At 43.6% G+C, this 24629-nt stretch overlaps 1 protein-coding gene across 1 annotated transcript in view; it reads right to left on the bottom strand.

Annotated features, from left to right (window-relative positions):
• med13a (mediator complex subunit 13a) overlaps positions 1-24629 on the bottom strand; it is a 42797-nt gene that overhangs the window by 1089 nt on the left and 17079 nt on the right. Inside the window, exons 4-29 of the mRNA XM_049743473.2 lie at positions 20090-20235; positions 16540-16740; positions 16268-16462; positions 15982-16144; positions 14966-15076; positions 13791-14534; positions 12180-12396; positions 9922-9952; positions 9496-9608; positions 9316-9406; positions 8476-8687; positions 7974-8170; positions 5708-6615; positions 5447-5614; positions 4969-5192; positions 4606-4795; positions 4069-4405; positions 3735-3966; positions 3471-3662; positions 2731-2954; positions 2312-2454; positions 2081-2239; positions 921-1109; positions 671-813; positions 423-587; positions 168-268 (exon numbers count right to left, since the gene is read on the bottom strand). Coding sequence (XP_049599430.1) covers positions 168-268; positions 423-587; positions 671-813; positions 921-1109; positions 2081-2239; positions 2312-2454; positions 2731-2954; positions 3471-3662; positions 3735-3966; positions 4069-4405; positions 4606-4795; positions 4969-5192; positions 5447-5614; positions 5708-6615; positions 7974-8170; positions 8476-8687; positions 9316-9406; positions 9496-9608; positions 9922-9952; positions 12180-12396; positions 13791-14534; positions 14966-15076; positions 15982-16144; positions 16268-16462; positions 16540-16740; positions 20090-20235 — 5796 coding nt within the window. The remainder of the gene's footprint in view (positions 1-167; positions 269-422; positions 588-670; positions 814-920; positions 1110-2080; positions 2240-2311; positions 2455-2730; positions 2955-3470; positions 3663-3734; positions 3967-4068; positions 4406-4605; positions 4796-4968; positions 5193-5446; positions 5615-5707; positions 6616-7973; positions 8171-8475; positions 8688-9315; positions 9407-9495; positions 9609-9921; positions 9953-12179; positions 12397-13790; positions 14535-14965; positions 15077-15981; positions 16145-16267; positions 16463-16539; positions 16741-20089; positions 20236-24629) is intronic.

A 24629-nucleotide genomic window follows, 5' to 3' on the forward strand; every position in this document is an offset into this window, starting at 1 on the left:
ATTCATAGTTTTAAAAAAAAAAAGTGTATAATCTGCAGTGTCCTCATTCACATTTAGAAATCAAGAATCAGGACTGGTGTAAAAGCAGTAATGACCTGTGACCTCAAGTCATGAAAGCACAGCGCAATTGTAGCTGTACGTATGGACGTGTTTGCTTGCTGTTTTACCGTAGTACATCTGAGGTCTGATTGGAGTCAAGAGGGTGGGAGTGTTTGCTGTGCAGAAGCTCATCCGACTGCACTGAAGACACGTGGAGGTGCAAAGAGGCCTGGGAGGGAGCGAGAAAAAAAGAGCTGGTGTCAAATAGACTGACTGCAATAAAGCCGTTCACCTCTGTCCCAAATAAAGCTTCCACAAGCGAGCAAGATCTTTCTTGTTCTTATATGTATATTTCTTTTGACATACATTAACAGCTTTAATACCTTGAGGAAAAGTGGACACTGGTTCTGAGCCTGCGGACAGGCTGACCAGAACCAGTCAGGCAGTGGGCCAGCTTTGGCCGTGGATACAAAGTAGCCGAGAGCAAGGGGTTGCTGTAGGAGGTTTGGCACCTCCTCGCGAGACTCCATGCGGTCTGCACTCTGGCCCTGCAAAATGAACATCATTCATTTTATGGGTGACTTGAGACTTCAAAAAACAAAAGCTAGCAAGAAAGATTCAGGAGTCCTACCTTACTGTCATCGCCTCCATGGTGGTAGTGGGATCCTGGGGAATGCACCGGCGACGTGTTGGGCGAGATGTTGATGATGTCGGGATCCACCAGCTCGTTCTCAGGGTCCAGAAGATCAAAAATGCCCATACCGTCAGATCCATCTGAGTAGAAGAGAAAGAAAGTGAGGTCCTAATTCATTTCTCGACAATCTTAGAAGGAGCAGAATATAAAGATATAAAATGGAAATGAACTCCAAAGTGCATCTGACCTGTGGTGGCATTAAGGATGTCGATGTTGGTGTCGATGTTGGTGTAATTGGAGCTGGCAACTTGGACAAAGGCAGAGGTGGGGAAGACTAAGATGTGAGTGCAGGAGGTGTCCTGGGGAGTGTTCAACTGGGGCGTCTGCATGTTGAGGGTAGTGCTGCGGCCAAAAACGGAGCCCGTCGACACGGAGTCTAACGGAAGAGAGAACAGAATAAAACAATGTATTAATTTAATCTATAATTGCAACAAGTTTTAACCGACTCTTGCAGCTGTTAGTTTAATTGTTATATTGTATAGTTTTATTGTTCTTGGTTGTTGTTCTTTATTTTTGATTGTGTATTTATAAAACCTTGTTTTACGTATTTATTTTTTAGCACTCCATCCCCCACCCCCCTCAAAGAGCCATTGTTCTTTGGGTCAGTCCGAAGTTGTAAATAAAAACTTGTTCCTAATTGTTAAAAATTAAATAAATATATATTTTTTTAATTTATGAAATTGTATAGAAAATGTACGCCTGTTGTCACCCCGCTGGAAGCTGGTGAGAGAAAAAAACAAACCATTTGCTCTCACATATACACTTGTGGGCAATTTAGAGTCTTCAATGAACGTCATGTTTTGGGAATGCAGTAAAAAAAAAAAAAAAAAAAGAAAGATTACAAAAAAAATAAAAAATCCCAGGATAGTTTCTTGGATAACAAATTGGCTGGCGCTACATATCATATGGAAAACATTGATTTCCAATGACTGCGGCCCGGCGTTCATCTCACATTTAAGCGATCGTAAATTTGAACACGAGGCGATGACAGCTGTATTTGATCTTAAAGAGATTGGAAGCAAGTAGGTCTCTTCATTCCGACAACACTCCGTCACACAATCCCGCTATGATGCGCCGACAATCCCCCACTCGCTTGTTTCCCAAAATAAACCCATTGATCGAGCTCTCTATCACATGGCATTGAGATCAATTGGGCGTCGGAGAGCTTGTGCTTTATGAGCAAAAAAGGTACACCGTCTTTCCTGCCATCAATCTGCTCCGGACTAGGAGGTGACAAGCATGGTGACACGCTGCTGCCATCCATCACGCAAGACTCACACACACACACAGGGATGGAGAAGACACGCTGAAAGAGAGAAGTGAATTCATGGACTGGGTTGTATGTACCTGGCATTATGATGAAGGAGCCCTGGGGCTCCATGGCAACTAAGCACACACTGAGGATGCCGGGAGTATCCGAGGCGGAGATGCCGCACATTCGACACATATCCTTCAGACGGCGACTGAGTGACTGAAGGTTTCTTCTGCTTAGCACTATACTCCAGTCTGACACAAAAGCAGAGGAGCACAATCGGGTCACACTTGTCGACAATTTTGTAAGGGCGCCGACGTTCTTACCTTTCAACTCTCCGTGTCCTATCCTCCCCAGCCGTCCAATTACCACTCTCCAGGGTACTGATGTCATCTGGACTAATCCCAAGCACCAATCCCACAATTTTTGTAGACCGAGGCGCCGAACAGAGCCTTTTTTCCTCCTGGCCCTGAGCGACATTTTTCATAAATGTGTCAAAGTCGAGTATGAAAACAGCCGTTTTAGTCAAAACGCATACTTACAGGAATATGTGCAGTAAGTGTGATTGATAGCTATGTGCTTTGTAGCACAGAAGAAAAAAAAAAAAAAGGCTATTCTGACAACTACGTTGATGTAATTGATGGGGGAAATCATAGTATTTATATAAAACTGGCGACAATAGAAGCCGGCGGCAGGAAAGGGGGATTGGAACTGATATAAAAGTTTGACTCGACAGCGCTTTTACCTGTTGGGCACGTCGATGTTGATGATGCAGGTCTCCAGGAGCTCCCCGTATTGGTCGGTGCACGTGGCGAGGAGCCAGCGCTGGTCGTGGGAGAGACAGTATCCCACAAACAGTACGTTGTATTTCTGCGACGCCTCCCCGAACGTCTCCCCGAGTTCCGTCTGCTTGTCCTTAACCGGTGCGAGGATAAACGGAGGCGTGTACAGACGCACACACTCGGGTCTCTGCACAAAGGCGAATCGTTTGAATTAATGAACTTGAAGAGATTATGCAGGTGTAGGAAATAGAGACAACGGTAAGAACAAAACGGTCATGTCATCCTATTCATGTTTTTCCAAGCGTGGCATCTCGAGCTTTGCAAGTGCAATAAAGAGAAAATGTAGCAGTGGCTACAAGGGAGGAAGGAAGGAAATCATCCCAATTGGAGCCTGACTTCAAGTGCTCCTTTGTTTAAAGCTGGAATCAAGACCTCGTTTAGGAGTTCTTGTGAAGCTAGCCAAGCAGATAATGGAAAGAAAACTCCGGAGTCGCACAGGGTTACAAGTTCGCTCTGTCTTGTTCCAACAAATAAAAAACAGGTTGAGCTCAAAATATTGGACTGCACACGGGTGAAAGGATCATTTTAGGTCAGGTCATGTCTCCAGAGAAATGAAAAAAAACAACAAAAACAATACGACCCCCGTAGAAATACTATAAATGATCAAAAGTAAGTAAAAAATGTTAAAATATATTTCACGTACCTCTGAGCTTTTAAGTGCTGTGTCGATGGCTAAGCCCGGGCCGAAGCCCGTCAGCGACTTGACGTTGGTGGAAATGGGCAGAGGCCGCCTGCACTGAGCAAAGACGGAGAAAGCTAAAGACTTGAGGTGCTGAACGTAGATGTGGCGCTCTTCGCCTCTCACAGGCTGAAGCAGATACTGGCAGGGGACAATCTAAAATCCCCAAAAAAAAGATTAAGGTTTTATAATTTAACACAAATTCATTCATGACAGAAATTGACGCACCTGTACAAAAATGGAATTGCGGATATGTGCGGGAAGCAACTGAAGCATCTCAAGATAGCAGCGTAATAAACCCAGCGTCCACACACTGGAGTGGGTCGGCATCGCCCCGGGACCACCTTCGCAATCTTCGTAGCTGAACGGGTCCACAATGTAAACAACGATGGCCGGTGGATAGGTGATGGCGTGGGAGTCGCCATCTGTGGGTACGCCGACCTTGTTCCGTTCCAAAGTGCTGTGGGCACCGAACAATTTTGTTTTATTAAACAAGTCGAAATAATTCATTCTTTCAGTTCAGATCTTTGGAGCAGAAGCGATGAAACGAGGACTGCCATACCTTTCTGGGGGCTCGGTGGGGGTCTGGCTGTCCCCCGAGGTACTCTGGCTTCCGGCCTGCTGTCCCGGCTGTCCACCTCCCTGGCTTTGGCTGCCCATGCTCCCAAAGGGGGTAAAGGAGCTGGCCTTGGCAGATTGTGACCCGCTGTTCGACTGTCCGGATGATGTCATCAGGCCGGCGGACGATACCGAGCCACCGTTGCTGTTGGGGACCGAGGAGCCGTGCGTTGCGCCCTGCTGGCCGGCTGAGCCCGTAGATGAAGGCTGCTTGGATATCGACGGGGGACTCGGTTGCGTGAGGAGAGAACTATCCAACGGTTGTGATGCGAGGTATGGAGCTAAAAAGAGAAAAAAAGGGATACGTTACTAAGCGAATATCTTTGCACTTTAGAAAATAAAAGAGCCAGCGCTGAACACTCTGCGTTCACATTTTTTCAATTCGTCTTTTTCCGACAAGAAAGGAGTGAGGTCAAGAGCGGAAATGTCAGAATAAAGAGCAATCGAAGCCAAGGAGCGGAGAACACAAGTCTCGCCTTACCGAGGTTGTGTCGGCACACTTGTGCATAGAGTTTGAGCTTAGCGAAGGCGTCGTCGTTGCTGCTGGCGGCCTTGAGGAACCAATCGCTGACGGGCTGATCCGCAAGACTTTTAGCTCCGCTGCCACCGACGAGAACGATTCCATCGGGGTAGCCTTTGGATATGGGCCGATGCTGGCCGAGTCGACACATCTTTGGGGAAACGTAGAAAGCAAAAGATTGAGCTTTTATTCACATTCAAGAGGGGACAAAAAAAAGATCAATAAGATAATGGAAAAAAAAATCTGGGGATGTACATTTTATCATCTCCATCGGTGAAGGAACACGTGAATAAACATTTGTCCAGTGCAACAACTGATGCATACCTCATAGACCGCTGTGAGGTCCCTAAAGAGACTCTTGGCGCCGCCGAGCAGAGTCTCATTGTCAGGACACACCACCAAATAGCCCACGTCCCGCTGAGCGCCAAAGGGATCCAGCAACAGCTTCTCCCAGTAGGGTAAACCAAAAGGAGACAGCACCACAAAGTCATATTCGTAACCCACCAGGAAGGTGGGGATGGGCAGTGGCTCAGGGGACTCGTCTGTGCCTGTGAGAGCAAAACAGAAAAGGACAGCACAGGACCACACAGAGAGGGGGAAAAAAAATTAAAAGGTGACATTTTTTCCCTTCTGCTGTATGGCAGCTTTTCACAATATTAGCCCGTTATGTTCCCAAATGAATGAATTAATGTAATCCTGTGTTTATGATTTAAATGAAAAGAGTCAATCTTCAAAATAATAGTTATTACATACTGCTTCCAGGCAATAACGCAACAACCCATCATTATATTGAGTGATTTACCATATGAGCCCCGCCCAGCCATCTTGTGAAATTGCTGCCAGGTGAGCGGGCCCTGAACACCCCAGGAACGCACAGTCCTTTTCTTCTGTATGGCATCTTGAAGCACGGGCTGTAAGGACATCAATACTCGGAGCACGTCCTGAGAGCACAGCGCGCTCACGTCGACTGCTGGAGGAATAAAACAAAAAAAAAAGCAATGACTATTAAAAGACAGGACAATTTTTCAATTGGACAGCAAATGAAGTACAGTATCTGTCTCACCGTTTTGTTTGGACCATTGGTGTAGACAAGTGCTTTTGACCAGAGCTTCGTCCACCTTTCCACCTGACATGTTATCCATAAACTGCCTGCCGTGCTCTAGGGCCATGTAGCAGTCGCTGTGAAAATCCCTCTCCTCTACCCTAACACAGGGTGGCACGGGGCCGCCCTTGGCTCCACGCGTCGGCGCTATGTCGTCCAGGCCTGAAATGGGTGAAAAGGGGTTGGTGCACTGATCCTGCAGCAGGAGAATCAGCTCATCCGGGACACGTTCTCCCCTCCCCACGCCGGAGAGCCGTAGCTCTTCAAAGCGCCTTTCCGCCTCCCGGCTGACGTCGGAGCCACGGCCGATGATATCCAGCTCGTCCTCCAGGAAGAGGCCCGAGCCGTTGCCGTAGCGCCTGTTGACCACGGCGCTGAAACCGCAACTGCAGGCTTCCTGGGCTTCGCTGATGGGGTCACTCAGGTACACGCCCACGTCCGCTCCTTTAATGTTCATGTTACACACGCAGATGCAACAGCTGTCAAAGTTGCAGTCCTTGAAGAGGTTCATGACCGACTCGGAGAGAATGAGGGTGACGTAGAGGCTGTGAGCCTCCGGGATGGAAGGAACGGTCGCCGGTTCCACCGAGTTGAGCGGTCGGCAGGTGGAAGGGGTGGACGCTGGCGAGTACAGGTCCGAGTTCTCGTACTTGAGTGAGCCCTGGACGCTGGAGGGGCCTCGAGGGGTGCGTGGAGTGCGTGGCGTACGTGGGGTAGGGGCTGAAAATCGCGGGGTGGCGGGGGAAGGCAAAATGCCCGTGCCGCTGTTACTTGGTGGAGCGCTGTTGGACATGAAGGGGGTGTGAGTTTGTGGCGTGTAAGTCTGGTTGTAGTCCTGGTCCAGGGTGCTGCCCACACTTGGGATATTACTGGGGAGAAGAAGAACACATTCAAAATAAGCGGACGTCAATGTGGACACGCTGAGGATTACGGAAGTAAAAATAAATGAATAAATCCCCCTCAAATGTGTTCAGAGGGAGATGTTTTATAAACATCTCCTCAAGCGCCCCACTGAGGTAAGTTTTATTTTTAGGCTGGCGACGAACCGCAAGGAAGCAGTTAGGAGAGTGAGGGGAGCTCATTGTTTCCTCCCCAGCTGTGAGCAACCACACCTGGCACCGGCCCATTGCGAGGAAGTCCTGGCATTACTGCAGCCAGGACAGGACGTGACCTCAAAGGCACCACTTACACATTGTTACAAGATTGTTAACTATGATTATTTGGATGCTGGCCAAATATTTTCCCTCCATGAACAGCTTTACATCAACAGCGACATATCTCGTAATGTCTCAAGGTCACATAATTAGGAAAATGTGAGGTGGCACGAGAATAGGATCTAAAAACAATACAGAATCATTTAACAAATGTACCAGGCTGCTTCTAAAATCTGTACTTTGTGTCATCTAAATTCAGGCGCAAACTACTTTGTTTGTTTACGAGTTATGCTTCCCTACCCAAAAACAAATCACGGCAGTGTTTTCCAACAAGCAGCAAAACAAAGTACTTCTGTTAAATATGGAGTGGACGTTCAGAGGTTTTAAAATTAAATGTAGGTAGGAGAGGTAGTGTGACAATAACTACATAAACTCCAAGCTGTTGGTGCTCAAGCCTCTGGAATCGCTCTCCAGTGATAAACACCTTTTCACGACAGAGCTTCATGTACTAAGTTCCTTAAGGAAGTGTCCAGGAAGAGACCAAATGAGTGACAACGTAAATGCAAATTGCGCAGCAACACAACATGTACTGCGCGGTAGAAATGAGCGATTAACATTCATTGCCACCCTGTGGCATTTATAAAAAATTCTGCACGCGTTCTCTATTTCACATCAATCAGCGTGGCTAAAAAGAAAAAAGAAAAAAATCCAAGTGATTTGGAAATAGGGATGATTGTGAGGGCACAGATGGTACCAGCTTGAGTCACAAAAAAATGTTTCACTGGCTGAGTGAGTCAATATGAGCAGTGACTAAAGTGACGTGTGCATTTTGGATCTATGAAAAAGACATCAGTGCACATTTGAGGGCTGGATAGCTCATCTATTTGCACGGGATGTGAATAACAATATAGTTGAGTGGCCCTCAGTTGACTGGGAAGGTTAATTTGATTAAGATGAATCCAATCTAATTCACTTTGTGCAACTATTCAGGTAGGAAATGAACCTAAGCTAATATCTGACAAACAGTAGCATTTCTTTTAAACAAATACGAGCTAGTCCCATAAGCGCTATACCTGTCTTTGTTGAGGATGGACATGACAGGCATGGGATTGAGCATCTCCCTGCCCATGGACCAGCTTGGTCTATAGATGCAATCCTCTGGTAGTTTGATCGGCGGCAGACAATGGCTGGGTAATGACTTCAACGGTGCAAACATGGAGCAGCCCACAAATGTCTGGCAAAGCTCTGGCTTGTACACGAACGAATAGTCCTGCGAAAACAGATCGAATATTCAAGTCAAATGCTGGAGAAAGCAGATGAATGACATTACTGGCTTTCACAATACCGTATTTTCCAGACTATAAGGCGCACCGGACTATAAGGCGCACCTTCATTGAATGGCCCATTTTAAAACGTTGTCCTTATATAAGGCGCACCGGACTGACTATAAGGCGCACTGTCAGCTTTTGAGAAAATTTTAGGTTTTTAGGTGCGCCCTATAGTCCGGAAAATACGGTAGTTGTCGCTTCCTAAGCAATCTCATAAAATAAGTTTCGGATTCTGCTGAAGGCTCACCTTGATCTCAGAAGGCTTTGGGCTACAGAAACTCTCCTCCACCTCAATCTTGAAGTGACCCCCCAGAGATGACGGTCCATCCAGCGTGGTCATGCCAGGAGGTGGCTCCATGCTGCCGTAGTCTTTGCTACACATATTCATCGGAGAGTAGCCCATAATGTGCTGCTCCAGGGAGGGAGGAGTGGGAAACATCTGGTGCAGGTCTGCCGAGCCTGGGGGGGATGGAGGGAACATTGTACAGTCACTCAACAATCTAAAATGCCTCCATGTGCAAAAAAAAATGTTCTCCCCACTGCCACTATGCTCTCATAATGCGAGATGGACAGATTTTACTATAACTACCTTAAAGGTGAATCATTATGATTATTATTATTAGGACTAGTAACATTAATAAGTCAAGAAAATAAGTGAATAAGTCACAGGATGCTCAGTGGTGTGAGGCTTGTAATCTTTATCGTTACGATAGCATCTTTCTAAGACAATAACGACCTGACAAATACAAAATACAAATTGTCCGAATTACAACTTTAAAAAGACGGCAATGAATGCATAAACAATGTATGGAGCACAGCAGAACAATAAAAAGAGCGATAAAAAGGGATTGTAAAATTGAAAAGTCAACTTAATAAAAGGCAAAGAACCCCTGGGTTTACCTACATTAACTGCTTAATGATAATAAAAAAATCTAAAACTCACTTAAATGAAATTATTACTTGCACTGCAATGAATTGAAATCCTCTATCATTTACAGCTAAATGGCACGTTATTATATCTGTTTAAAAATGTTATTATAATGTTCCAATTTAGTTGAATTGAAAAACGGAAGTAAAAGATACTTACTAATACAGGATACTGGGTCCAAAGTAGATGACTTTGGTTCCTTGTTGCCAAATTTTTCATCTGTTCCATTTACGGGCCGTCTGGAGCCGGGCTGTAAGCAAGAAGAAAAAAAAATTAGCACCTCAGTACGAGACAAAAAACACATTTGTGAGTTATAAATAAGGACACTGTCTAACTAACCCCCAGTTCGTCTTCATCCGAGTTGAAGAGGTTGTCAAGGTCATTGATGGAAACCACCAGGTCGGTCTCGTGGATCAAGCTTGTGCGGTTGTTCGCGCCTGCCCGCTGAGGATCTGCAGAATTAAAAAAGCCAGGTTTAGAATGTAAACAAGAAGCGAAAATCTTTGAGTGATTATTTACGCTAGCTTACATCTGAGGTTTCAATTGAAAAGAATATGAAAGCAAAACAATTTTTTTGCCAATGCGTACAATAATAATACTGCCAAGTTGCATTCCTCAGATGTGAAGAGAAAGCAAGATGCTGTGTTATTTAAAGATTTGGAGGTCGCCCGGGTGATTATGTGTCCGTGTAACAGCGGCCAAGTCATGCAAATAAACAAGAAGGCGACTCGGAGAAAAAAAAAAAAAAAAGAAAATCGGCCTTACCATCGGATGTACCCGATCCTCCATCTTCACCCTGTTAGAATAAGCAAAACAAAAAAGGTGAGTGTTAAAAAAATAAAATACAGTTACACAGTTACAGGACACACACACAACTTATTAGCCACGAAACAATATTTGATTGTAAATCATCTGCAAAACAACAAATCCATTAAGAGGGCGCAAAACAGATTTTCTTTTCAAATCAATACACAGCGTAATCAAATTAAATCAAGGATACGTGCTATAATAGCAAGAATGAAAATCTAGGAGAATTACGCAAACAGTTAAATAAGACGAAAAGGACAACTTTGCCTCTGCTGTGGCAAATGAGATTTCCAGTGTGGATCAGAGGGAAATGGAGATCCAAGGAATGGCCTCCTGGGCTCCCACCCAGACGTCAATATCTACGAGGGCCAGTGTGTGTTGAATAGTTCTTGCTGGGAATGGGAATGTTATGTTCTAGCTATTGATCCCCTTATGCTGGAAGGCTTTTCCCTGCGTAAAACAGGATTTAATCAGTCTCCCTTTAAGAACCGGTGCAGGATAGTGCACAAAACTTGCTTAACCGTGCACCTTGAGTAAGGCGATATGGAGATAGGCAGTTTGAATTTATCAAATTGCGAGCTCGTTAAGTATGTGAACTTCCCAAACGATGAAACAGTAAATGTTTTGGCACGTCCACAGAAAGAGCAGTTAATATTTGACAGATCTCTACCGGGAGACAGCAGGTACTTGTCTCGGACTGTTGCTTTTACGATTTGTGTGGGAACTCGTGAAAATTATGACTTTATTCTAGTCAAACTAACAGCTTCTCTTTCGAGAAACAATATTATCCTCCTAACAGTTTTTTTCCGCCCCATGAAAAAAATGTGACTTTTAACTGAAGTTGAAGTTTATTTTTGAACATGAGATCGACCAAACGCAAAATCATTTTTTGCACATTTTCACATAATTTCATGTTATGCCAATAAGACAAATAAATCAACATGTTCAAAAAAAGGAGAAGGAAGAAGCTATTGCTTACGGGAACATCATAGCTTTGTTTTCATAAGATTGGATTTTTTTTTAATTTATTTATTTTTTTAGCCCTAATAACAAAAAAATACATAGAAACTCAATATATGGAAAAATGAGGGGAAAAATATCAATCTTGGTGTAAATATCAGCAACAACCTTCAAGATGCCTTTCAACTTCATTTGGGTGGACACAAGAACACGTTTAATGGTTGACCGAATCATATTCCGCTTTGTGTTTGGGCGACAGTTTGCAAAGCCCTGGAGCACGCAAGCATACTCGCACGTGCGGCCAGCCGTTCAATAAAACACCGTGGTCCCTGTCTGGCAGCCAGGCGATGACGCTTCCTGTATGTTTAAAACGGGAAGGAGACAGAGGCCAGATCAAATAGGAAAAACAAACTGAAGGAAACCTGGACAGGCAAAGCAATTGGCGTTCCTCTGGGCTCAACTTACAATGGGGATTTTTGGACAGCTTCCTGTTACAATAGACATAGGCAGTGAAAGCGGATGAGGAAAGCAAGCCGTTATTTTTAGGTCAGTATTGCTCGCCATGATGATGAGGATGATATTTTTTCGACTTCTCTTGGTTCCTGCCCTCTTGTCTACCTCTGCCAAAGTGAGCACGGATCAAGTGGTTTCTCTTGTGACCTTCCACGAAGGCTCGGCAAAACATTTTTTTTTTTCATCGCGATAAACCACTTTTTCGTGTTTTGAGTTTGAATATCAGCAATTTGACCTGTCACCTTTGAAAGTGTATGGAATAGAAATAAATCATAAAGCCGGGAAGACTCGAGAGAAGAACACTGGGCGGCAAATCAAAAGAAAGGCTGAGGTCACCCGTCAAAAAGCGGGGTCATGGCGGAAAAAATTAAGGGATCCATTTTGTTAGCAGCATCAAAGACTTTTCCATCTTTCTTGAAACTTTTGCTGAGGTCTAAACAAAATGTTTTGATAGAACACAAAAGTGACTTTCAGCTTTTCGAGTCTAATTTGTTGTGTGAAATCATAAAGTGAAGATACAGAAGGATGTCGTTGTTATGGTAACAAGTTGCAATTGTGGTTCAGGGTTAATCTGTACAGCAATTAGCCCATGGCACAAGCATAGAAGAAAATCAAATCTATTTAATGTGACTTTCCTAATGCTCTCTCCCTGAGCAACAGAACAAGAGCAAAAAGGTTCAGGAGGACATTTTAACAAAGAGGACAAATACATCCATTAGTTGCAGCTAGCCCTCAAGCCTTACCTTATGTTTCTTGCCTGGCTCACGCTCCCCGCCTGCCTTATCCTTTTTGTTGGAAAATGTGAATTTCACATCTCCTTCCTCAAAGGCATAAGGGTCCACCTCGGGTTCGTGATCTCCGTCCGTGATGGCGGCAACCAGGTACTGGCTTTTCCGGGCGCGATACATCTGAATGCGCTCATCAGAGACCTTCAGTTGGAATTTCGATGTAGACATTTCCCTGTAGGAAGAAGAGGGGGCAGAAGATTTCCCGAAGGACTGAGAACAGAAATCCAAGACCTCACATCATGGCTATTTACTGCTAATGTCAATTTGAAAAGCTTTATTTTCAACTGTGCACCAACAATAAAGATTGTATTTGATTAGCGAGGAAATAAAAAAAAAAAAAAATGTGGATGCTGTGCCGCCGCTTGATAGTGCTTGTCAGCAGTGCTTTGTGTTTATCAGCAGTAAATGCAATGGCAGGGACTGCAAACAACTCTGACAGCTGTCTGGGAGCTGCATGGTGTTTGTTGTCAGACAACTACATTTTGAAACAGATTAACGAGAACATGGCCACTCCGCCGCCGACTGTTCATACATTTACAGACACATTGATCACTTGTGACTGCGAGGTGGCTCATCAGAATCTTTTATGTGGCGGTGGCCTCATAGGTTACCCCCTCCCCTTCCCTCACACGTACGTATGTCCTCTCGTCACGCTTGTCCTGTTCTGGGGTGAGGTGATGGAATGCGGTGGACTGGACCGCAGATTAGCCGTCATTCAGGGCCATAGCCGGGAGGATTATAGCTCACTAGAATAGCCCGTCCAAGCGTTTTCTCCGTCGGGATTGCAGAACTCCACTGATAATTTCCACCATCCCCCCCCGCCCAGGTTGCTCTCTTCCATCCATCCATCCACCCTCCCTCACTTATTTCAGCCTCTTCAGGGTAAATGTCTTAGCCAAAAGGCAAGCAATATTATAGCCATAGCTTTGACTCCATTATAAGAGCAGTTCATCTTTATCTAACCTGACTATTACTCTTGCTCTCTCCTGGCTTTGGTGCCTGCCTGCGTGTGTGTAGGAATCAATGAGTAGTGCTGGCCGTGCACATCGGTGATATATGATGTCAAAAGGGCACATAGCGAGAGATTAACATGCTGTGTGCGCCTAAGCGCTACCCTCAACGTTCGAAAGCTGAGGAATAAAGGGGGGAGGGGGGAAGAGCAAATGTCTAAAAATGTGTAGCTGTTTCGAAGAGATCGCCAGACCAATTAATCTAACAATTCATTGATAATTTTTTCAAAACTGATTAATTTTTGATAAATCTTGAATCTAAATCTTTTTTTTTTCCACTTCCCTTAATATCTGAGGTTCGCCACAATTTTGGCTCACAAAACAAAGACTTGTAAGTCAAGGTACACTGCAGTAGAAAATAAATAAGAATACTAAATATTTTTTTAAAAAAACACGCTGGCACAAAAATATTCTGCTCAACACTTCAGACGAGTTATTTTTTTACGAGAGATTTACGAGAATATTTTTTTCCTATCAATCGCTTGATAAACATTCTACGCAGATCATCATCCTCAGCAGTTGAAACAGGAAGCGCTGATTATCGATTGGTACTTACTCGGTCACAGACACAAGGTTGTCCTGGGAGGTGAAAGCATCTTCCCGAAACCTTTCCCCCGGCAGCTGTGGCGTGGGCAGCTCCGCTTCTTTCCTGCAGGATAGGTTGAATAACCTCCACGGTGAGTGAGTGCTGTCATCTTCTAAGTGGACCCCTCGGCCTGTATACACAATAGGTTCTGGGGGGTCTGAACAAGCGGAGGCTGAAGAGTGGGGGTGGTGTGAGGAGAAGTGCTGGGTCAGACCCTCCGGGCCTGCGGGTTCCTCGTTGCCACCCTTTGCTCCGCCCAGGCATGGCTCCAGAGGAGTCTGGTAAAAGTGTTGGTTGTTGGGGGTGGAAGGGTTCTTCAGAGCCTCCCTGGGATCGTCACTACGTTCACATGGGTGGGGGCTGAGTGGTGGGGGTTGGGGGGAGTCGGCCGGCCCTCCCGTGCTAACCGCCCCACTGTTAAGCTGAGGTGTTTTTTGGATGCTTGACACATCTGCCGAACGGATGCTGGAGAATCTTCCTCCGTCTTGACTCCTCATTGTAAGTCTTTGGCCGGCCGTTGCCTCCGTCTCCATCGAGGCGTCTTCGCTGGTCAAATTTCGATGATGGAAAGGTGTCTGGGGTCTTTTCTGCTGCTTGTCGCTCTTGTCTGGCTTTTCTCCTCCGGCTTTGTGCTTGGTAGGAGTCTGAGAGGCTTGGCCCGCTGACTGAGCTTGGCCCGCATTTGCGCCTGTTCGCTGCTTCCCCGATTTATGTCTGGAGGAAAGAAGACAAACATGAAAATACGATGAGACTTTAATGTAATGGAGACGCAAACCAAAAGCCAGCAGAGAACTGAGCAATGGAAGCAAATCAACTGTCAGACCATAAATATCAAGAAAAAAAAGATTTTGGCGAGCTTTAAAAGGCACAAATGTCTTTTCCACCCTACGCATATTTGACAGATCATATTTCCTAACAAATGTCTGTAATGTCATCCACATCTATTAATGTAAAATCAATTAACAAAAACAAATGTGTGTTAATTACTGCGAAAACCTTCAACGAGGTAGGTTTTTACCTTTTAAAAAAAGGAAAAGATATAAAAAGGCTCACAACCACAAGAGATATGATATCAGGGTGTGCCCAGGTGGTTGCGTAACGTACGGCAAAACCTGATTGGTGGGTGACGGAGAGCCACAATTTACCTGGAACAGCTACAGTATGAGCGTTTTGAAGGCCCCACAAAATCCCAGGTTCCCACTCGTTCAGTCCGGTCCTCCTCACAGGTACCGTTGGTTGCCGCTGAGTATTTCCGCCTGTTGTGGAACCAAAATCAAGATTTGACTTTTGCATCTCCTCATATTTGTACTAATACTGTACACGTTGATTTTATTGGATCATCTCCGACATTATACAATGGTAAATGCAGTTTGCTGCCGAGACTGACTTTCTAACCCTGCTCGGAGCAATAGTATTTTGGGTGACACGCTAATAGCTAACTACTGCTGACATTTTGTGCTTGCGCAGGGGCAACAGAACTCTCGATGCTCCCAATGTGTCAGATTCACTGATAGTGAATAATTCACAAGACCGTGGGACAACATTGCAATATATACTGTTTTAATGCTGGTGTGCACGTTTTGCTTCCATCCTATCCATCTGTGTGTTCTGTGTTTATTTCATTCATCCAAATGAGTTTAAACAGTGGAAAGCAAATCCACCACTAGCCTTTGAAGATGTTAAATGTAGTTTTCATCTTATTTTGTGGCTTGTTGCTTGACAAGACATGGGACCATCCAAGCGAGCGGAATACTGCTTTATTGTGCACTCTTGTCGTCGACAATAATCTAACTTCAGTTCTCCGCTGCCGAGATGACTGAAAAGTAGATTTTTTTTTTTTTTTCTATTGTTGCACAGACAGCGATTTTCACATTTAGAATAAGGCGAGAAGCATCTTTGCACCTCTTACTGAGGGACTGAGATCAGCATTCAGCAGCGATGCGTAAATTCTGCATTTCGGATAGCCGGTGGGCATGAAGTGACTTCAACTTGTGTAACACTGAAATTCATTAATTAATATTGATATATCTTTTCTATTTAATTAATATAAAACCACCTTCAGGGAGGTTGTTTGCTTAAAAAAATAAAAAGTAAATGAAAAGAAAGTTCTTTAAAAAGACAAAATTCAGATACGACTGAAGGAAGTGAAGTAAAATCTTACTTGTTCTGGGCTCGGTTGATATTGCACTCCTGCCAGACACGCTCGGCAACCTGACTGGCGAGCTGGCGAGGAATTTTCCCTCCGTGGTGGCTTGATGTGTCCACACTGAACATGTCGCACGAAGAAGGCATCCTCAACCACTTCTGGGCAGAATGAGTGTCCACTACGGAGACAAAAAGATCCAGCGCTTAAGAAAAAACACTTGACTGATTGAATGAGTGAGCTTAATTCAAAAGACAAGATCCCAGTTAATAAAGTCAAGTGTTGCAAATCCTCCTTTGACTACCTGAGTGCACCTCCTCAGGCGACGTGGGAGGGGTGAGGGTCACCAATGACATGGCAGGCTCTCGCTGGGATGCAGGCACTTGGTGACCACCCGGATAGACGGCAGTACATTGGGAGGACCCCACGGGGGCCACGACGGGGATGTCTGACTGGGGCACGAGCACGAGGCAGGCTGGGTACACCATTCGCACACCGCCTAAACAAAAAGTCGTACAAAGAGTCAATCCAACACAATGTGTATTATTAACATGATGTAAAAAAAATAATACTGACCAACAAGGACCTCTACAGAGGCCAGAGAATCATCTTCCCAATCCATATCTTCCATCTTGTCTTCTAACACACCATCCTTGGCACCGGGACTGATGGGATAAAACTGGTTCCAGTCCTCAATCAACTTCCGGGTGGGTGGGTCGGACATCTTGAACGATTGGCCGGTCAGAGTTCCATTCAGCCCAAAAGGGCTTAGGATGACTATTGAGACAGGAACATTTAGTTAGTTATAGCCATTTTATTGCTTTTGCTTACATCTTGACTCTTTCCACATGAATCTGCATAATACTATAAATAATATCCTACTTTGCCGTAATACCTTGCTTTCCTTTTCCCCCCCAATTATTTCAGCTTGATCTACTTTATCTCCTCATAATGTTTCCTTTCTCTTATTCTTTGCTTTCCTCATCATTCTGTCATCTCCGGCCTACTCGGGAGCATGTTGACCTTTTCCATAGCAATGCTGGACTCAGCCAGTCCCGGCGGAGTTGCCAAATACTTACAGAGCAATCCAGACGTCAATTATTGGCAAGCGGCGGCCTCTCGGAGGCCATAAACAGAAGCTTATAAAAAGGAGGCCATTCCTCGACAAACACACTTGACTGCACAGACATATGGAGTCACAAAGAGCCCATCAGTCTGCTTATAGAACAGACCTTCATCCATCAGCAAATGGAGATACAGCTATAAAGGAACATGCATAATGCATACATGAAAACCGTATGGATATCATCGTATCGGCTTGTTATGCATCCGCTCCCTCTGCATCCATCATACGCTGGAAGTGACGAGGGCTTATATTAATGCTTGGACTGGCCGTGTGGGTGTGTGAGTGAGCATTTGTTAATGCCCCACACTTTTTCATTAGGCGACGAGATGGCCTCCAGACCAAAGTATCGATCTCGTGACTGGACGGTCGAAAAAGCTTGGAGGATGCCAACATTGGCTGGAGATAATGAGAAGAAAAATTAGGATGAAGAAAAGGTGTGTCCTCTCAAATCTTTTAAGCGCAGATGTTTCGGGTGTGAGATCCCTTTCTCACATCTGACACTTTAATTATTTGGCAAAAGGAAAAGTGTAGCATCTCCAGGTGAGTCGGAAAAGTGACTGGCAGCTGGTGTTGGAAGATAGCAAGTATTATCAAGCTACCAGAGCAGATCCACACCAGACTCAGACATACAACCAATATTTTCGGACAATTCGTGTCAGTTATTATCCATCATTTATTTCCTGATTTTTTTTCCCCTGGCCTACTTTTCTGGTGATTATAAATGTAGTCAGGGGGGAAATATTAAAAATAAATATTGACAGTAGAAGTCATGTGACACGAAATTCCGCTTAGAAAAATGTCCGTGGATTCGACCACTTTAAATATGACGTAACCTACATTCATAACTATTGAGACCTTAAAACATCTCGTCTGCCTTTCCGGAATGCCCTCCAAGCTTAGCGTTCCACACCAGCTGACAGCAAAGTCAGCATATACGACCTGTATCATTGAAGACGCACAAGGTCAGGTTTCTGTTAGTATCCGACAAAACGGGAGCGAGGGTTGATCGTATTAAACCCTAATTGAATCCAAGCACTTATATCTCTCTGTTTTCTCCACACGGTGGCCACGAGACTCGGAGGCGAGTCGTGGAAAACAAGATGAAATTCAGCACAATTATGGAGATGCTTTACCATCTTGCACTCAATGCATCCTGCAACCTTTTCTGCACTTGGAGTGCATCTCTGGCTCCCTGAAGACTGTCAAAAGTTCTCAGATCAGTGTAATGTACTGAGAGTTCATTCCATTCACTCTACGCCCTTTAATGGGGTCACATCCTGGAGAGATCTGCTTTGTTCAACAGTAAACTGAGCTTGGCAGAGGTGAGGGGACAAGGGGGGGTTGTGCGAGGAGAGTGAAGATGGATAGACCGAGGTTGATGGAAGTCAGTTCTTCCCTGACGCGACGCTTAGTTAGCTTCTGGGAGAGGCACTGCAGCAGTGAAACACAGCTGGATGTCAAATAATATCGCAGTGTGTATCCATTATAAATATTGAATATATTACGCAGGGATACAAAGTACCAAATTACTCTTCCACTGGGCAGATTGTGAAATTTTATCGGGTGAATGGGTTTTTAACTGGCAATGAAGGAGAGAAGAAAATTGCAAAAATTGAAGTTGTGTTAAAGAGTTTCAATTTTAAAAAAAAAGACATCCTTGACAATGGATTCATAGTCTGATATCAAGGATAGCCACCAACAAATACCGTATTTTCCGCACTATAAGGCGCACCTAAAAATCTCAAATTTTCTCAAAAGCCGACAGTGCGCCTTATATATGGACAAATATGGATTCGTGGATGAGGACTAATTTATTAAAGTAAGCTTTACGTGTTTATTTTGTGTTGTGTGATATTAACGTTTGAGCAACCTTGAGTTATTGATATATTGTTTTCACTATTTCGAGTGTTACTATATTGTGATTGCATTAACGTTTGAGCAACGTTGAGTTATTTATTCTATATGAACAAAGTTTTAAAATGGGCCATTCATTGAAGGCGCGCTTTATAATCCCAGTGCGCCTTATAGTGCGGAAAACACGGTACTTGAACTCAAACAGTACTTATCATTTTTGGTCTTAACGGTCCATAAAATGAACACCTCTCACAATATTACGCATTGTAGTTGATCCAATGAAAAATGATGACTTTCATTCCAATATAGCAACAGTAAAAGACTGACAAGGCGGCAATCACAGAAACAGACGGTGTCATTTAATCCAAGTCCTCACAACGGACATGGTTGAGCTATGTGAGACACTGTGACATTTATTTATAGTCTAATAAAATGACATCATTAGTGAATGAACAACTGAATGAATCCCTATGGTTGAGTGAGGCGACGCAGTTTTGCCACAGTAAGTGATTACAGCTCATGTCACAAGTCTCCGTATCTTAAAATGAATTAAAAAAAAAAAGTCAAATGGTTTATTGTAACCTTCTGTCATGAGGGACTGAATTTATTTGAATTACAGTTGTGCCTCGTGAACATTGTTATTGCACTGGAGTGGCAGCATAAAGATGGGGGGGGGGGTTGTCTGCTTTTCTCCGAGGCTTAAAATTAAGCAGTGTATTTGAATCTTGAAATAACACAGGCAGGTTAGATACATGGGCGTAAAAATAGCCCTGGAATACATTTCTGATTAGATCTGTCATGTAAATTAGATTACACTTTAGAGGCAGGCTTGTGATGACTAATTAATTTTTTTTTTTTTTCAGAACTAAAGAGACTTTCACTTCTGACATATGTCCTTTGAATTATACTGGAGCAATTAACTCACTCGCAGAAGTGTCATAACACTAGGAATCAACTTTTTCAACAATTTAAATTAACCATTAAAACGATTACGCCATTATTTTTTTTTGCAGAGGCAATTTTCTTTCTATAAGTAAAACAGATAAGGATAATTTATAACTAATTCAATCTCCACTACTCCACACAAATAAAATGTGCATTAAACATTTTTTTAATTTTTTTTGCTGGAACTTTAGCTCCACCCACCTTGGAAGGGGTTCGACGCCTGCTGAGCCAGAGTGAGATGCTCCTCGGTCAGATGGTAAACGGGCTGGTGCTGGTTGATCTCCACGCTGGTACATACGTTGCTCTCGCCGTGCAAGAAGAAGGTGAAGGCGCAAGACAGGTGTTCGCTGTAAGCAAGACAGAGATACAAATGAGTCTTCTTGGATGCATCGTTGAAGTGCAAGAACGTGACCAAAATGGAAGGGGAGGGGCTGGCAGTCTATGAATTCATCTCTAAAATGCTGTTATGTAAAAAATATTAATCATATATATATATATATATATATATATATATAATTGTATTATAGGATAGGGCAAAAAAAAATGCTGTTCATTGTCTGCATAGTTTTCCAATTTCTTCCAGCCCCATCTTGGTCGCTATACAAATACGTGAAGTGAAAGCGAGCGACGGAAGGACAGCTAACTGAAAGTGAACACGGTGCGCTTGGAAGTGGATCAAAAGAGGGTTGCTTCTTTAGAGGATTTGATTAAGAAAATATCAGTCTTCTGCCTTCCGACTCTCGCACACCTACTCTGCAGAGGATTAAGAAAAGGAGCAGATAGGCAGGCGCCGGCCCGGGCGCAATGAAGATGGAGCGAGAGCACTTCAAATAAGATAATACCGACTACATAGTAGCGAGATGCCCTAAGCTGGTACCCGCCGAGACTGGCGTTCAATCTTATAATCATTTTCCTCGGAAAAAATGAAGGAATGCTCATTAGTGAATGGCTGATATTCATATTTTGTGTGTGTGTCTTCACTCACGATAAGAGTGATGAAGGTGAGCTACAGACCTATGAATCTACTGGAGTACTTTTACGTCAACTTAATATTCTGAAAGAGCAGAATCAAAGAATTGTATAAAAATATTCTGCCTTAGGAAAGATAAGAATCGTATCCTTGTAGATGGCATCTGGATTTTCTTCTGAATTTCCAATACGACTGGTTCTATATTTTTGTCCATGATGAGATTTGAACATCCAGCCCTTGGGTCCCAAAGTCTTTGAGGAAAACGTGCACGGGGTTTCGTGACGTTACTTCCAATGGCGCCAGCGATCGGCAAATTAGTTCTGGTTAATTTCCCGCTCAATTAACAATGGCAGGAAAAAGAACAAGTCCTATAACTGCCCGAAAAATTTATATGAGGGATACTTATAAATTCCATAGCTCCAACGGCAATTGATGTTCGCCTTCAAAGTGAAAAAGAAATAAAGTTTTCATCACAGAGGCCATACAATCTGTTTAAATAATTTATTTCTTCCCCTTCCCAACTATTTTCAAAAGTGATCCCTTGAATCAACATCATCGCACATATATTCTTGAGATAAGAGATTAAGATAACAATTTTAAAACATGTTTTCAGCATTTCCTCAAGATGACAATAACTGCTCATTCACCGGGCTATCTTATCCCCTCAAGTCTTTCCTGGAGTTTCCTGGCTGACTGGAATATTTATCATCCTTATCAGATGGCCAAACCACTTCAACTCATCGGTGGTGTAATGGAGCAGAGGGCTGGACTCGACGCTCCTTCCAAAATACCTCTGCTCCTCACCTCAACGCTCAGCCAAGCCAACCTGTGCAGGAAACGTGCTTGAGCCACTTAGAGCTCATTCAGAGTCATTAGCCTAAGCTTATAACCGTCGGAGGGGCTCGGGACATCGATTCAAAGCTTTGCCTTCCAGCTCGGCTTCTTCTTAATCATTACGAAGCGTTGCACGGCCACCCGGTCGTTTAAGCTCGTTTACGGAGAAGACTTTCCTCACTAGGGGTTACGCTTTCGACCAGAAAGGAGTAGTTCCAAAATGAAATGAACAGTGGCCTTGCTTACTTGGGGTTGTTACTTTTACACAGACCATCTAACGCTACATTTCAATTCATCGACGGATTCCAGAGGGGTAATGCGTAGTTTCATGACGCCATTTCTTCGGTATCGAGGGCCTAAGTGGGAACGGCCGGGAAATAATTGCTCTTTTCATCATCGGGTAGTTACAGCCGTGATGAACGGAGAAAAGGTGGAGGGTTGAGGCTGTGAAAAAAAGACCATTACGAAATAAGGCCATATGGTGCAACCCCCCAAAAAAATGGAGCCTTTGTTTAAGGAGGTGTGATATGACAGCTCTGGTCATAGAGCAGTAAATTAAACTTGGCTTTTTTTTTGACTGCTGTTTAAGTCTTTTTGGAACCACTTGGGAAACTGATGAAGTCAAAGGCCTCAATTGTTGTACAGTATAAATGTGTACAAGCGCTTTATATAAGTGCAATAAAAGGGATGTGCTTTTAACACCATGTGCATGGAATTAAAACAAGATGGGAAATGGAAGCGAATGGAGAGATGGTTTGTGTTGTATTGTGCACACCTCAACAGAAAAACACGGAATACCTTACACAACACGTTCGTATGTGTAAAGTGCTTGAGGGAGCGGGTTGCCATCTGTGGCTCAGCACATTCAAATTGCCGACGAGCATAAATAGCATGTGAAAGATGCGCCGACGTGATTACCAATTATGTTACTACCTGTGGAAAGGTAAAAGTCTTTTACTTACTGTATGTATTTTGAAATGTATTTGTGATTGTGTAGTGAAGCAGCTGAGCACAGTCGCTGCTGGGTCAACATGTGTACGCTTAGCATTTGACAAAGAGACGACAAAAACAACAACATCACATGGCGTGTCTTTACAAATTGGCTGTCACCGATAAAGAAAAACAATCCCTTCGCAAACTGTTGCGCAACCCTTTAATATCTGTATGTAATGTCTGATTATATATATATATTTTTTTTTAAATTAGCTGACCGGTGTAATCTTATGGTACTTTCGTGTCCCATAAACTCATTTTAGTGAGTACAGGAAATGACTGTTGTGTTACCTATTTAGTGGTGTCACAATTACAATATAATCATTTGTTAAGAATCCTGCAAAAAAATATCTATATACCCAATGATCGTCCCCATTCCCATCTGGCAACAGCTAAATTCACAGTCTTAAATCTCAGCTGCAAAGGGTCAAAGGCCAAGAATAAAATATAATCCGGTGAGTATTTGGAGAAGTGCGACAAGATGGGAAGGTGGCTACATTTGCTGTCAGCTGCCAAGTGATGGAAATGAGGTGGCAAAGGCCAGCAGCAAGTCGTGTGGCAGCGAGAAGACATCAGAGAGACTGAATGGGGCTGATAGCCACCACCGTCGTCACGTGGATAGGTTGCTGATGACCGACTAAATGTAAAATAGCTTTGGTTAATAATAAATAAATAAAAAGGACATGCATATCCCTGTCAGTGACTTTGTCAAACATAAAATATTGGAATAAAGTATAATTGCTGACTCAAACTACTTCTAAGTGCCTCCCAGTGGGTGCGTCTATAATTTGTTGTTGCAACATTTCTTCATGTAAACCTGAACCAATGGAGCATCCTAATCCAACAATCCACCATCTAATCTGCTGTAAATGAACACTGTATTTATATTTTTTGTCTCGCGGGATCACTGCTTTATTGGCAAACGAGACGCATTTTCCCTACGCTCCATCTTTAGAATGCTTTGGCTTCCATTTGCTTGCATTCTTTAGATGCAAACACCAGAAAACAAACTGTGTCCCAATGTGAGATGAATTTTGTTTGCTAATGTGAAGAATTAATACAAGCCTCACGGGGGAGCTTTAATGGGGACGACTAGAATAATGAGGAGATTCCAGGTATCGTTTTGCCACACACTCGCAAGGACGATATGAAACTTGTCACGTCAAGAGAGTCTCAAGGGAGTGACGGCGGACAATGGGGGGACGGGAGCATGAAAAGACGAGAGGAAAAAACAAGGAGACTGCAGTGCTGTGACATTCCTCAAATGCTTGGTGTGTTCGCAGCTAAGAGTTGCGCTTCCGTTGAGATGAAGACAACAAGTTGCACTGGAAAGAGCCAGACATCCATCTCTTGACATTTTGTCACCTCTGCTTTGACGTGTCCATTTGCTTGCTAATAACAAGGAAATATGGTTTGTGTGGAGTGGTGACTGTTTCTGGAATTAAAGTTGCTAATTCTTGACAAATAAAAACTACAGCAAGTTGTCAGCCCTCTTGAAATGTCATCATTCTTCTTGGGTCTACAACACAGGTGTCAAACTCAAGGCCCGGGGGCCAGATACGGCCCGCCACATCATTTTATGTGGCCCGCGAAAATAAATTGTGCATCAAATTCGTGTGTCATTACTAGAATTGCAAACTGTCTTCACTTTTAATATCTTTTTTTTTTATATATTTGACCAGTTTTTACTCGTCTGATTTAAAAACGAGTTATTAATCAGTTTGTGCATCAAATTCGTGTCATTACTAGAATTTCAAATTGTGTTCACTTTTAATCATAACTAATTTTTTAAATATTTGACCAGTTTTTACTCGTCTGATTTGAAAAAAAAAGTTATTTGTCAGTTTGTTTTGTAGCTTTTACTGTATATAATATGAGGTGCTCATACATTTATTTCATAATGGCCCTCCGAAAGAAGCTACGACTACAATGCGGTCCGCGAAA

This window comes from Syngnathus scovelli, chromosome 15 (genome assembly GCF_024217435.2).
Source record: "Syngnathus scovelli strain Florida chromosome 15, RoL_Ssco_1.2, whole genome shotgun sequence".
NCBI lineage: Eukaryota > Metazoa > Chordata > Actinopteri > Syngnathiformes > Syngnathidae > Syngnathus > Syngnathus scovelli.